Below are 13,571 nucleotides of genomic sequence, written 5' to 3'. Positions count from 1 at the left end.
TATAAAAATAAATTGGGTTTGGTGGGTATGGTGGCACACACCTGTAATCCCTGCAGTTTAGAAGACTGAGACAGGAGAATTGCAGGTTCAAAGCCAGCCGTAGCAACTTAGCAAGGCCCTAAGCAATTTAGCAAGAACTTGCCTCAAAAAAAAAAAAAAAAAAAAAAAAGAAAAAGAAAAAAAAAAAAAAAGAAAGAAAGAAAGAAAAGAAAAGAAAAATTAAAAAGGGAAAAGAAAAAGGGCTGGGGATGTGGCTCAGTGGTTAAGTTACCCTGGGTTCAATCTCTGGTACCACAAAAAAAAAAAAAAAAAAAAAAAAGAAAGAAAGAAAAAGAAAAGAAAATAGGCCAGGTGCAGTGGCACACACCTGTAATCTCAGCTACTCAGGAGGCTATGGCAAGATGATTGCAAGTTTTGAGTTCAGCCTGGGCAGTTCAGTGAGACACTGTCTCAAAATAGGAAATTAAACATGACAGGATGTAGCTCAGTGATAGGAACATCCTTGGGCTTGATGCACAGTACTGCAATCAATCCATTAATCATCAATCAATAAAAATAAGAGAATAAAGTAGGAAAAACATATATATTAACATGAAAATACCTCCACTATATATATAAAATATATATTGCAAGCTTAGTATACGTGAACACTGTAGGGCTATTTTTGTTATTCAGAACAGTATGTATTTACCCTGTTGTCACAATACCAATTATTTCATTTCTTTTTGTGACCAAATAACATTCCATTGTATGGATATGTTACATTTTATGTATTCATTCATCAGTTGATGAATGGTTGACTTATTTCCATTTTTTGGCCTATTATGAATAACACTGCCATGAACATTTACATATAGACTTTTATGTGAACATGTTTTTCATTTCTCTTAGTTATATAACTAGGAATGGAATTGCTGTGTCATATGGTAACTATATTTAACCTTTAAGGAACTGCTAAACTGATTTTTTTATATTTATTTTTTAGTTTTAGGTGGACACAATATCTTTATTTTATTTTTATGTGGTGCTGAGAATCGAACCCAGTGCCTCATGCATGCTAGGCGAGCGCGCTACCACTTGAGCCACATCCCCAGCCCCGCTAAACTGTTTTCCAAAGTAACTATACCAGTTTGCAATTCCAGCAATAGTATGAAAGTTCCAGTTCCTCCATATACTCACCAGCATTTGGTATTATTTCTTTTTGATTATAGTTACTTGGTGTGAAGTATCTCACTGTAGTTTTGATTTGCATTTCCTTGGTGATTAATAATGTTGAGAATCTTGTCATGTTTTATTGGGCATTTGCACATTTTTAGAGAAGTGTCTCTTTAGATCTTTTGCCCATTTAATTTTCATAGAGCATTTATTCCAATAGGGAAGTATGACATTCATATGTATGTAACAGCTGCACATGTGCTGTTAACGTGAAGTGCATAGTGCTCTTTGAAGCTATAATACAGGAGAGTTGACAGAATCAGGTGGTGAGGGAGTCAGAAAGGCATTCCTCAGAAGTGATGGTTGAGCTGGCACCCGCTTGTGATCCCAGTGACTCGGAAGGCTGAGGCAGGAGGATTGCAAGTTCAAAGCCAGCCTCAGCAACTTAGCAAGGCCCTTAAGCAACTTAGTGACACCCTGTCTCAAAATTAAAATAAATAAACAAAGGGGCTGAGAATATGGCTCAGTGGTTAAGTACCTCTGGGTTCAATCCCTGGTACCAAAAAAGAAGTATGATTGAGCTGATACTGGGAGGAAGAAGAATTAACTATATGGTGGATATTGTGGATGGACAAGAACACTCTATGCTTGTGCAGAAGCCATGGGATGTGTCTTCCAAGACAGCTTCCTCTGTTTGCCTGGAGTGTTTCCACCTGCTACCTGTAGCCTTCCCTATCCAAGAGTACTTGCTTGGGGCTGGTGCTGCCTCCACCCCTACTCTCCCTGCTGTTGAGGGAGTATTTGAAAGTGTGTGGTGCTGTTTTATTTTGCTTTGTTCTGTGACAGTAACCCAGGGGGCATTATTATATTTACTGAGAAGAAACCAAGGTATTATGTTTTGGATATGGTTTGAATGTGTTCCCTGATGGTTCATGTGCTGAAATTTAATCCCTATTATGTATATTTACCACATTTTGCTTATCCATTTATCCATCAGTGAAAACTTGGGTTGCACCTATGATTTAGCAGTTGTGAATAATGCTGAAATGAATACAGATGTACAAAATATCTCTTTAAGACCCTGTGCATGGGCTGGGGATGTGGCTCAAGCGGTAGCGCACTTGCCTGGCATGCGCGCGGCCCGGGTTCGATCCTCAGCACCACATACAAACGAAGATGATGTGTCCGCCGTAAACTAAAAAAAAAAATTAAAAAAAAAATTAAAAAAAGACCCTGTGCAGGTGGGCATGGTGGTGCATGCCTCTAATTCCAGAAGTTTGAGAGGCTGAGACAGGAGGATCATAAGTTTAAAGCCAGCCTCGGCAAATTAGAAAGGCCCTGTCTCTAAATAAAAAATAAAAAACCAGGCTGGGGATGTGAATCTGTGTGGTTAAGCACCTCTAGGTTCAATCCTTGCCGCCCCCCAAAAAAGACCCTGTGTGTTAGTCCATTTTTCTTTACTATAATGAAATACCTGAAACTGAGTAACTTTATAAAGAGGTTTATTTTGGCTCTCAATTCTAGTCTAAAGTTCAAGGCTCAAATTGGGTGATGATTTTTTTTTTTTTTTTTTGCTGGCAAAACACCAAGGCAGTATAGGGCATCACATAATGAGAGCCAGGAGCATGTTTTTGTTTCTTCCAGTCTCCCTCTTATAAAACCATCTGGATTCAATCATGGGGCTGTACCTTGATAACCTTATCTAATCCTAATCACCTCTAGAGACCCCCACCTCTGAACACCATAGGTTCAACTTCTACCATTTTAATATCTTACAATGGGCATTACTTGTCAACACATGAATCCTAGGCGGGGGGGGGGGTGTGTGTGTTCAAACCATAGTGTATCCACACTGTAATGCTTTACTTTAAATTTGGTAGGAGCACATACCCAGAAGTGGAACTGCCCTGCTGCTTTCTGCAGCAGCTGTACCATTTCACATTCCCACCAATATTTTACAAGGTTCTAGTTCCTCCACATCCTCTCTAACACTTGTTATTCTCTTTCCTTCCTCCTTCCCCTTCCTCCCCTCTCTCCTTTTCCTTCCCTTCATTCCTTCCTGTCTCCCCTCCTTTCTTCTCAGGGCTTTGTACATACTAGTTAGCAACTATCCTATTGGGTGTGAAGTGCTACACTCTTTTTTAAATTTTTTTCTTTTTGGTACTGGGAATTAAACCCACGGGGCTTCTACCACAGAGCTACATCTCAAGTCTTTTTACTTTTTTAAAAAATTTTTTTTAGTTGTAATTGGACACAATACCTTTATTTTATTTATTTATTATTATGTGGTGCTGAGGATCAAACCCAGCGCCTTGCACATGCTAGGCAAGTGCTCTACCACAGAGCCACAACCCCAACCCCTCAAGTCTTTTTACTTTTTATTTTGAGACAGGTCTCCCTAAATTGCCCAAGATGACCTCAAACTTGAGATCCTCCTGCCTTAAGTTCCTGAGTAGCTGTGATTACAGGTGTACACCACTGTACTTGACTCAGAAGTTATACATTTTGATGGAAGTTCAGTTGATCTATTTTTTCTTTGGTTGCTTGTGCTTTTGGAATCATAGCTAACCTAACTCATACACACAAATGTTGCTCCTATATTTTCTTCTAAGAGTTTTGTTGTTTTAGTTATTATATTTAGGACTTTGATCTGTTGTGTGTTAATTTTGGGGGATGATGTGAAAAAGACATTCCTGCCTACAAATTAAAGAGGACAGTAATGCAGTGTTGTAAAGTTGAAATGGGCCAGGTCGGGTATGGGAAGAACTTAGCACTGGGTCCCAGCACCAGGCTAAATCCTCTAAATCCTCTTTTCACAGGGTGCTGTGCCGTTCCTGGTCAGTGCCACATCTGGCACCACTGTGTTGGGAGCCTTTGACCCCCTGGATGCAATTGCCGATGTGTGCCAGCGTCACGGACTGTGGTTACATGTGGATGTGAGTGAGACTTGGATCTTGTGGGTGGGGTGGGGTGAGCTGAGCTGAGGCCAAGACCCACGTTGTTCCTCCTGCTCCACAGGCTGCCTGGGGTGGGAGCGTCCTGCTGTCACAGACACACAGGCATCTCCTGGATGGGATCCAGAGGTGCATATGGCTCCCTTCTGCCCGAACCCCAGCCTTCCAATCCTTGATCCTCAGAATAGTCATGGAGTGGGAACTTAGGGTGGAGTAGGGGAAGGAGGGTACTGGGATACAGATGGAGATGGGAATGGTTGATCTGGGTTGGAAAGTCAGACATGGGAATTCTTCCTGACTGCTGGGGTGGGGGTGAGATCCCTCTACTGGTGGTCTGGAAGGCAACTTGAGGAGGAGCCACTGACCTGGCTTTGCTCTGCTTCACCCAGGGCTGACTCTGTGGCCTGGAACCCCCACAAGCTCCTTGCTGCAGGACTGCAGTGCTCTGCTCTTCTTCTCCAGGATACCTCGGTGGGTCTTCCCCAGTCCTTGGCCTGGCCCTGGCCTATGTCCTTTCTAGAGTCCTGACTTCTTCTCTATCCCACTTTAGAGGGGGACCAGGCCTTACTTTGTCCCCTTTACCATCTCACCTGCCACCACCCTACCCCTACATTTTGAGCCCTCATGCAAAGGAGAAGGTAGCCAGCTTAAAGTTGCAGTCCAAGGGATCCTGGGAAAGTTTGGGAAGAGCTCTGCATACTGGAGAAAGCCCAGAGAAACGGGTCCAGTTAGCTGGCAGTTGTCCCATGGTGCTGCCTGGTTCCAGCGCAGGCATCGGTAGACTGAGCTAAAGACCCTTAGTATTGCACTAGGGGAGAGCCTGGGTGGAGCCACGGGGGTCTGACAACCTCTTCCCCACATAGAACCTGCTCAAGCGCTGCCATGGATTCCAGGCCAACTACCTCTTCCAGCAGGACAAGTTCTACGATGTGGCTCTGGACACGGGTGACAAGGTGGTGCAGTGTGGTCGCCGTGTAGACTGTCTGAAGCTGTGGCTCATGTGGAAAGCACAGGGTGGGCAAGGGCTGGAGCAGCGTATCGACCAGGCCTTTGCTCTTGCCCGGTAGGCAAGGGGGTCCCAGATCTCCTCCCAAGGTCTACCCTTCCTCCATTTCTGCCCTCAGGATTACTTTCCTCTCCCTGTCTCTGTGGTTCTCTTCAGTTTATATGGCTGTCTTCCCCTCTCCACCTGCAATTTGTCACCCTCTGTTCCCAGGTACCTGGTGGAGGAAATAAAGAAGAGGGAAGGGTTTGAGTTGGTCATGGAGGTATGATCCCATGTTCTTTTGCATCCATCTATCCCAGACTATCCCACGCAGCAAGCTCACATGGAGGAAGAGTGGCGGTGAAAGGGAAAATGGGTCCCCCTTTCTCAGCTCATACCTTCCCCTTCCTTATTCCCCTCAGCCTGAGTTTGTCAACGTGTGCTTCTGGTTCGTGCCTCCCAGCTTGCGGGGGAAGCAGGCCAGTCCACATTACAGCCAAAGGCTGTCTCAGGTAGGCTTTCTCTGGCTCTGGGTAGCCCTGCTAAGGGAACTGATGCAGCTGGTGCACTTCTGCCCCCTGCTGGCCATTCCTGATATGGGCGGTCCCCCTATTAGTCTCTTGCTCCTGAGGGGTTAGGTAACTGGAAGACAACACAAGCTAGTCCTTTTTGGGGGGGGGGGGGGGCTGGGGGAGAAGGGGATAGGAATAAGATATGTTTTGGGGAGATAAGATGACAGAAAGGAGCATCACAGGAGAACCCAAAAAAGTTAGTGTACAGCACACAGACCCCTGTGCTAGGGTCTGTGCTGGTAACTCAGGCCCAGGTCAGAGATATAAGGTAGAAATAACAGGAAGAGTCTTTTCAGTGATGCCGGGGAAATACAGAAAGGCCAATTTGATATGCCTTCTAGAGGCAAGGAAGTATGTTCTGCCTGGTCCCTAAGAATGGGTTAGTACTAGGTGCTACAGATGATCTGAAAGGACAAGAATCTTCTTGCCCTCATGAAGTTGTTATTGTGGAAAGCAAGAGTTACTGTTTGAAGCCAATATTTCAAGGTGGTTTTGTAAATTACACGCTAGGTCACATGGCACAGATCAGATATTACAGGATCCAGGAGTGGTGGCACACACTTATAATTGGTGTCTCTGAAGGCTGAAGCAGGAGGATTACAAGTTTGAGGCCAGCTTCAGCAACTTAGCAAGACTCTGTCTCAAATTAAAAAATAAAAAGTACAAAAGGACTAGGATGTAGCTCAGTGGTAAAGTACCCTTGGGTAATCCCTGGGAAATAAAAAAGACAGGAACCAGGAAAGGGGAGAAGAAGACATTCAGGATGACTAAAGTTTGAAGTCAGGATTTAGCATAAGAGACTGTCCGACAGCTATCTTGTAGGTAGGAGAAATGAGGAATAAAGCAGAAGGTAGAGGAGGCCAACCAAGTTGGATGTGGTGGAAAAAGTAATGTGGGGCCAAGGTGAGGGTCTAAGCAGTGAAGGTAATTCCAGAAGATGGCTGGGTGGGAGGGAAAAACAGCTCTGAGAGCCGGGTAGTCCAGGTAGCTGGCCCATCTTCTCACCTGACCCCACGCTGCAGCTGGACTCTTTACTGCTCCCATAGGTAGCCCCTGTGCTCAAGGAGCGCATGGTAAAGGAAGGCTCCATGATGATCGGCTACCAGCCCCATGGGACCCATGGCAACTTCTTCCGAATGGTGGTGGCTAACCCCACTCTGACCTGTACTGATATAGACTTCCTCCTCAATGAGCTGGAGCGGCTAGGCCAGGACCTGTGAGCCTTCTTCCTCTAGAGGCCTCAGTGCCACCCCTCACCCCACTGAGTCTCTCTGCATTGCCTCCTGCATTCTCAAAATAGCCTCTCTAGGAAACAAAGTAGGCTTAAGCTATTAGGAGAATGTTTAAATAACTATATCCATAGGATGCAAGGTTATTCTTTCATTAAAATTATATTTACAAATAATTTTTATTAATTGAGAAAAATAATATAATGTTATGTTGAAAAAGCTGGATATAGGACTATATAGTAATGCACGATGTTCTGAAATACATAGGAAAAGGCTGATGAATGAACGATGCCAGAGTTTGTTTTCCCTGAGATGAGATAATAGGCAATTTTAAAATTGACCCCTTTATACTTTTGTGCCTTCTCCTTTTACTATGTAATGAATATGCATTATGTAATAGGAACATAATAAAATTAAAATTTCAATTATATTACTGATATGTTTTGAAGTTTATTCTAACCAAATAATGGAGAACTTTAAACAAAAGGCAGGGGGCTGGGGTTGTGGCTTAGTGGTGGAGCGCTTGCCTAGCATATGTGGGCACTGGGTTCAATCCTTAGCACCACATAAAAATGAATAAATAAAATAAAGGTGTGTGTTCATCTCCAATTTAAAAAAATCAAAACGTAAGAAAGACTAATAAAGGAACACTTATTCCCCCCCCCCAATTTTTTTTTTTTTTTTGGCACCCAGGCATATTTAATCACTAAGCCACATCCCCAGCTCTTTTTATTTATTTTTTATTTCTCTTTATTTTCATTTTTTGGTACTGGAGATTTAATCCAGGGGCACTTTACTACTGAGCTATTTCCCCAGTCCTTTTGTTTTTTATTTTGAGAAGGATCTCACTGATTTGCATAAGGTCTCACTAAATAGCTAAAGCTGTCCTTGAACTTGTAATCCTCATGTCTCAACTTTCCGAGGCGCTAGGATTATAGGTGCACCACCACACCCCACTCCCCCAAAATCTTTAGGGGAAAAGTCTAATTGTTCTTTGGTGACATTAAAGACAAAATGGGCACTGATTGTGGTTTTTTTTTTTTAATATTTTATTTTTTGGCGGACACAACATCTTTGTTTGTATGTGGTGCTGAGGATCGAACCCCGGGCCGCACGCATGCCAGGCAAGCGCGCTACCGCTTGAGCCACATCCCCAGCCCATCACTGATTGTGTTTTGAGACCAGAGCCTTGTCTACTTCCCACCCTTGAAATAGCCTTACCCTAAAGAAAATTCTGTAATTTAAACAATGTAAAGGAAAATTAAAAGAATAATACCTGGGGCTGGAGATGTGGCTCAGTGGTAAAGTGCTTGCCTGGCATGCATGAGGTACATGAGGTACTGGGTTTATTCCCCAAGCACCAAAAAAAAAAAAAAGGATAACAAGCTGGATGTGGTAGCTCACACCTATAATCTCAGATGCTGGGAAAGCTGAGGTAGAAGGATCAGAAGTTCCAGACTGGTCCTGGTAGTTTAGCAAGATCCTCAGCAACTTAGCAAGACCCTGTCTCAAAATTAATACAAAGGGCTAGGGATGTAGCTCAGTGGTGAAATGGCCCTGGGTTCAATCCCTAGTACTGTAAAAAACAAAACAAGAAACAAAAATAACAGCAACAACCAACCAGTAACCAAACCACTGTTCTGTCCTCTGGGATTGCCACTATTTGGCATAGAAACATCCATTTAAGGTCCAGGGGTGTAGAATACTTGCCTAATCTGCCTGTGACCCAGGTTCCATCCTCAGCACTGCAAAGAAACAGAAGAAAATATCCCCCTCCCCATTTAACACTTAAAATCCTGGCTGGTGTTGCTTCTCAGTTACTTTTTGGGAAAGAATTGAGCTACACAAATTATTAAGGACAAGTGGTTGGGGCTGGGGTGGTAGCTCAGTGGTAGAGTGCTCATCTAGCATGCATGACGTACTGGGTTTGATCCTCAGCACCAGATAAATGTAAAATAAAAATATTGTATCCACCTAAAACTAAAAAATAAATGTTAAAAGAAAGGACACATGGCAAGACTACCAGAACTTTTTGTTATTTCCAATCCCTAAAAATATCATTTATGAAAACAATAATGTGGTCATGTAGAAGTCATCCAGAATTACTTGAAGAGGCAGGTACAGACTGTACAAACCATAGCAAAAGGACAAGCAAATCAGACCTGATTCTCTTGACCATGTGGGGAAAAAAAAAGTCTTTCTATTAATAAATTACTAGTAACTCCCCTATAAACTTGTTATTTTTATATAAATGATATTTTACTTCCAAATAATAAAATTATTTTGAGAATATTAATGTGAATTTCAAATCCTAATCTTTAAAAAAAAATTATTGTCAAACCCTAATCTAAAAGGATTCTGCATATTTCAAAAATGTCTCAAAATATAGTTTTTAAAAAAAGGGGGGAGAGGGATCCTAATTTTTAATGAAACAAAAACAAAAACATTTTTTAATTCTTTGAATTATCTTCATTTGAGAAACATTTTAAAGAGAAGTTCAGAAGTACAGGACATAAAAAAGGTAATCACCTATTTTTCTTCAACTTTATGACACTAGTGCTTCTTTTCTCTTCCCAAAATCCAACCTCAAAGTATCTCTTTTTCTCCCTCTTCCTCTCTCCCGCTCCCTTTGAATGCCTGGTGTATATAACAACCTTTCCTGCCATTGAAGAGCTGATTCCAGCCAGACACAGTGGTGCACGCCTGTAATCCCAGTGGCTCAGGAGGCTGAGACAGGAGGATAGTGAGTTCAAAGCCAGCCTCAGCAACAGTGAGATGCTAAGCAACTCAGTGAGACCCTGTCTCTAAATAAGGTACAAAATAGGGCTGGGGATGTGGCTCAGTGGTTGAGGACCACTGAGTTCAATCCCCGGTCACCCCACCACCCCCAAAAAGGAGCTAGATATGTGGCTCAGTGGTTAAGTGCCTGTGAGTTCAATCCCTGGTATCAAAAATAAATAAATAAATAAATAGATAAGTAAATAAGAAGGGCTGATTCCATCTTAGTCATTCTTCACCTGAGGCACATCTCTGCTCTGGTGCTTTTGAACATATTGTCCCTTTTGCTTCAGTGTTCCTCTATCTACATTATGACCTTAAATGTTCATTTAGATGTCACTTCTCTAGTAAAGCCTTCTTGAGTGTATAAAATTACATTTCTGTCTCCTATTCTTGCTGGTCCTATCCCCTGTGTGCCCTATTTTTCTCTAGAACACGAATAGGCATTTAGCATACTATTTAAGTATTTCTTTTTTTTTATGGGAGGTACCAGGTATTGAACTCAGGGGCACTCAATCTCTGAGCACATCCCCAGCCCTGTTTTGTATTTTATTTAGAGACAGGGACTCACTGGATTGCTTAATGCCTCACTGTTGCTGAGGCTGGCTTTGAATTTGCAATCCTCCTGCCTGAGCCTCCTGAGCCTCTGGGATTTCAGGTATATGCCACCACTCCCAGCTCTTCATAAGTATTTATTTTAAAATTTTCTGTCTCACCCAACTAGAATGCAAGCTATCAGAGCAGAGATTTTGTACTGATGCCTCCAGAAATGGTACCTGGTACTTTCTAGTTGGGTACTAGGGCTGACAATGGTTGGTGAACTTCAGGTACTGGTTAACTTACTCTCAGTCATATGACTTTTTTCTTTTTTTTCCCCCCAGTACTGGAGATTTAACCCAGGAGTGCTCCATCACTAAGCTACACTTCCATCCCTCTTTTATTTGTATTTTGAGAGAGGGTCTTTATAAGTTACCAAGCCTGGCCTGGAACTTGCAGTCCTCCTGCCTCAACCTCCTGAGTCTCTATGAGATTATAGATATGCGCTTTAGTCATACAACTTTTTTTTTTTTAAATGCAACCCAGAAGTGTTTATCCACTGATTTACATCCCCAGCCCTTTTATGTATTTTTTTTTTTAAAGAGAGAGTGATAGAGGGAGAGAGAGAGAGAGAATTTTTTTTCTTAATATTTATTTTTTTTTTTAGTTCTTGGCGGACACAACATCTTTGTTTGTATGTGGTGCTGAGGATCGAACCCGGGCCGCACGCATGCCAAACGAGCGCGCTACTGCTTGAGCCACATCCCCAGCCCCTAGTCATACAACTTTTAAGTTGTAGAATCAAAAACTAGGACCATCTCACTTGGTTGTTAACCATGGATCTAACCTGCTTCTATTGACAAGTGTATTTCATTCAAAGGTGATATATATCATTCATAGGTGTGGTTATTAGATCTGTTTTATTAATCATGTACTGTGTATCTAGTGCTTATGGGAAGGATGAGGCCATGAAGGTTTAGTTATCCGTCTTGCCCTTGGTCTGGGGAAATCGAATTTCCAGCAAACAGGAAAACAAAGACATTGGGCCAAGAGTGGTAGTGCACACCTGTAATTCCAGCAATTTGGGAGGCTGAGGCAGTAGGATCCCAATTAGAGGGTAGCCTTAGTAATGTAGGAAGACCCTGTCTTGAAATTTAAAATAAAAAGGGTTGGGGATGTAACTCAGTGGTAATTGAACCTCTGGGTTCAATTCCCAATGCCAAAAACCAAACAAACAAAACAAAACAAAAGCAAAGAAGGTGGTCAAAGTCTTCAGAGGCAGAAGGAAGATGGTGCCCTTCTCAGGGAAGCAAGCCATGCTGGGAAGTTAAAAAGCTGGGGGATGGGGAGATGGGGGGATGATGTTGATGTGGCAGCTGGGTATCAGCCTTTTTTTTTTTTTTGAGGAAAGTAGATGAAAGCAAATAAGCTACAGTCGAGTCAGTATTTAAATGGATTCTTGGAACTGTTTTTATGCATGTTAGGTCCTCATTTGGCTATTCTTTTGTTTATGTACCTTTAAAAATATTTTTATTTTGAAATAATTTCAAACTTATTTAAAGTTGCAAAAGTAGTTACAGAGACCACCCCATATGTGTGCTTTTTGTCCAGATTTATTTAATTTTTTCAGTGTTGGGGACTGCACCTGGGGCATCACATATGCTTGACAAGTGCTCTACCACTGAGCCATATCCCCAGCCCTCAGACTTATTAATTTTTAATATTTTGACATTTGTTTTATTATGCTCACTCTATATGTACTATATTCATTTTTCTCTAAACTACTTGAGAGTCAGTTGCATGTATTATGTCTCTTTGTCTTTTAATACTCTAATGCATACTTCCTAAGAACAAGAATATTCTCTTAAAATAACCATGGTACAGTTATCAAATTCAGGAAATTTAACATTGGTACTCTAAAGTCCATATTCCAAAATTGTCAATTGTCCCAATAACTCCCTTTATAGTATTTTTACCCTCACACAAGATCCAGTCCAGGATCGTGTAGTTCATTTTGTTTTATTTGAGATTATTCCTTTAATATGAAATAGTTCTTCAGACTTTATTATTTAGTGACAACGACATTAAAAACAATATAGTCTTGTTATAGGTTATATTATAGAATATTATAGGGCTGGGGATGTGGCTCAAGCAGGTAGCGCGCTCGCCTGGCATGTGGCCCGGGTTCGATCCTCAGCACCACATACAAATAAAGATGTTGTTCGCTGAAAACTAAAAAAAATAAATAAATATTTAAAAAAAGAATATTATAAAATGCTCCTTGATATATATTGGTTATAGGGGTGCTTAACCACTGAGCCATATCTCCAGCCCCTCTCCCTTTTTTAAAAATATTTTTTTAGTTGTTGATGGACCTTTATTCATTCATTTATTAACATGTGGTACTGAGAATTGAACCCAGTGCCTTATACATGGCGAGGCAAATACTCTACCACTGAGCCACAACCCTAGCCTTCCAGCCCTTTTTTATTTTTTATTTTGAAGCAGGTTCTCAATAAGTTGCTGAGGACCTTGCTAAGTTGCTGAGGCTGGCCTCAAATTTGTGATTCTCCTGCCTCAGCCTCCTGAGCCACTGGAATTACAGGTGGGTACTACCACACCTGGCTTGGAGATTAGATTTTGCATAAAGATGGCAATGTCCTTACATTGATTTAGTGTTACAGTTTCATAGGATTATAGCTCTTGGAGGTAAAAGGCCAGCACAAGTACTCCTTTGTTATAACCTTGGCCTTTAGTCAGACTTTTAATCCTGTATTTCATAAAGAAGCCTGTTGAGTCTGGGCAAAGCTAAGGTTCTTGACGGGATCACAAAAGTATCTGTCTCTTAAGCAGAAGATGTATCTTATTGTAAAGTAGAAAATCATTTGTTTGTATGAGTCACCATTTCTTTAATTTTATCCCACAAATACAATAATTCTGTGCCTTCTTTCCTAGACTAATATTTTGCCAGCTCTTGAGATCCAGTTTCCACATGTTAGAGAGATGCATGGGGTCAGTTCTGGTGGCCTAGTTTTGAAAATATTCCTGGAGTTCATTTTTAGTAAATTGTTGTAGTGCTGACATAATTAGCTTGCACATTTTCTTAATTTGTAGCATGTTATTTTTAGCTTTTTCTAATAACATACATTACAGTTAGCTCATGGATTTAAGTGTTTTTAATATCAATTAGAAGATGGTGTTGCTACTTCTTCACTTTGCCTGTATAGAGATTTGAGGATAATGTTTTTTTTTTAATATTTATTTTTTAGTTCTCGGCGGACACAACATCTTTGTTGGTATGTGGTGCTGAGGATCGAACCCAGGCCGCACGCATGCCAGGCGAGCGCGCTACCACTTGAGC

General features: G+C 41.6%; 1 protein-coding gene across 16 annotated transcripts in view; it reads left to right on the top strand.

Annotated features, from left to right (window-relative positions):
- CSAD (cysteine sulfinic acid decarboxylase) overlaps window positions 1–7,324 on the top strand; it is a 28,254-nt gene extending 20,930 nt beyond the window's left edge. For 14 of the 16 annotated variants that reach the window (XM_081310414.1, XM_081310421.1, XM_081310423.1 and 11 more), the window contains 7 exons: window positions 3,975–4,091; window positions 4,174–4,238; window positions 4,499–4,580; window positions 4,973–5,172; window positions 5,272–5,377; window positions 5,517–5,606; window positions 6,713–7,324. In XM_081310414.1, coding sequence (XP_081166540.1) covers window positions 3,975–4,091; window positions 4,174–4,238; window positions 4,499–4,580; window positions 4,973–5,172; window positions 5,272–5,377; window positions 5,517–5,606; window positions 6,713–6,886 — 834 coding nt within the window. In that variant the 3' untranslated portion in view covers window positions 6,887–7,324. The remainder of the gene's footprint in view (window positions 1–3,974; window positions 4,092–4,173; window positions 4,239–4,498; window positions 4,581–4,972; window positions 5,173–5,271; window positions 5,378–5,516; window positions 5,607–6,712) is intronic. The other 2 variants (XR_014024125.1, XM_081310418.1) reach the window with 2 other exon arrangements.
- The last annotated feature ends 6,247 nt before the right edge of the window (window positions 7,325–13,571 follow it).

Source organism: Spermophilus citellus (genome assembly GCF_964194105.1).
Source record: "Spermophilus citellus genome assembly, chromosome: 10".
Lineage (NCBI taxonomy): Eukaryota > Metazoa > Chordata > Mammalia > Rodentia > Sciuridae > Spermophilus > Spermophilus citellus.
Note: the sequence above shows the minus strand (reverse complement) of the source record. Positions and strands in the feature narration are given on the sequence as shown.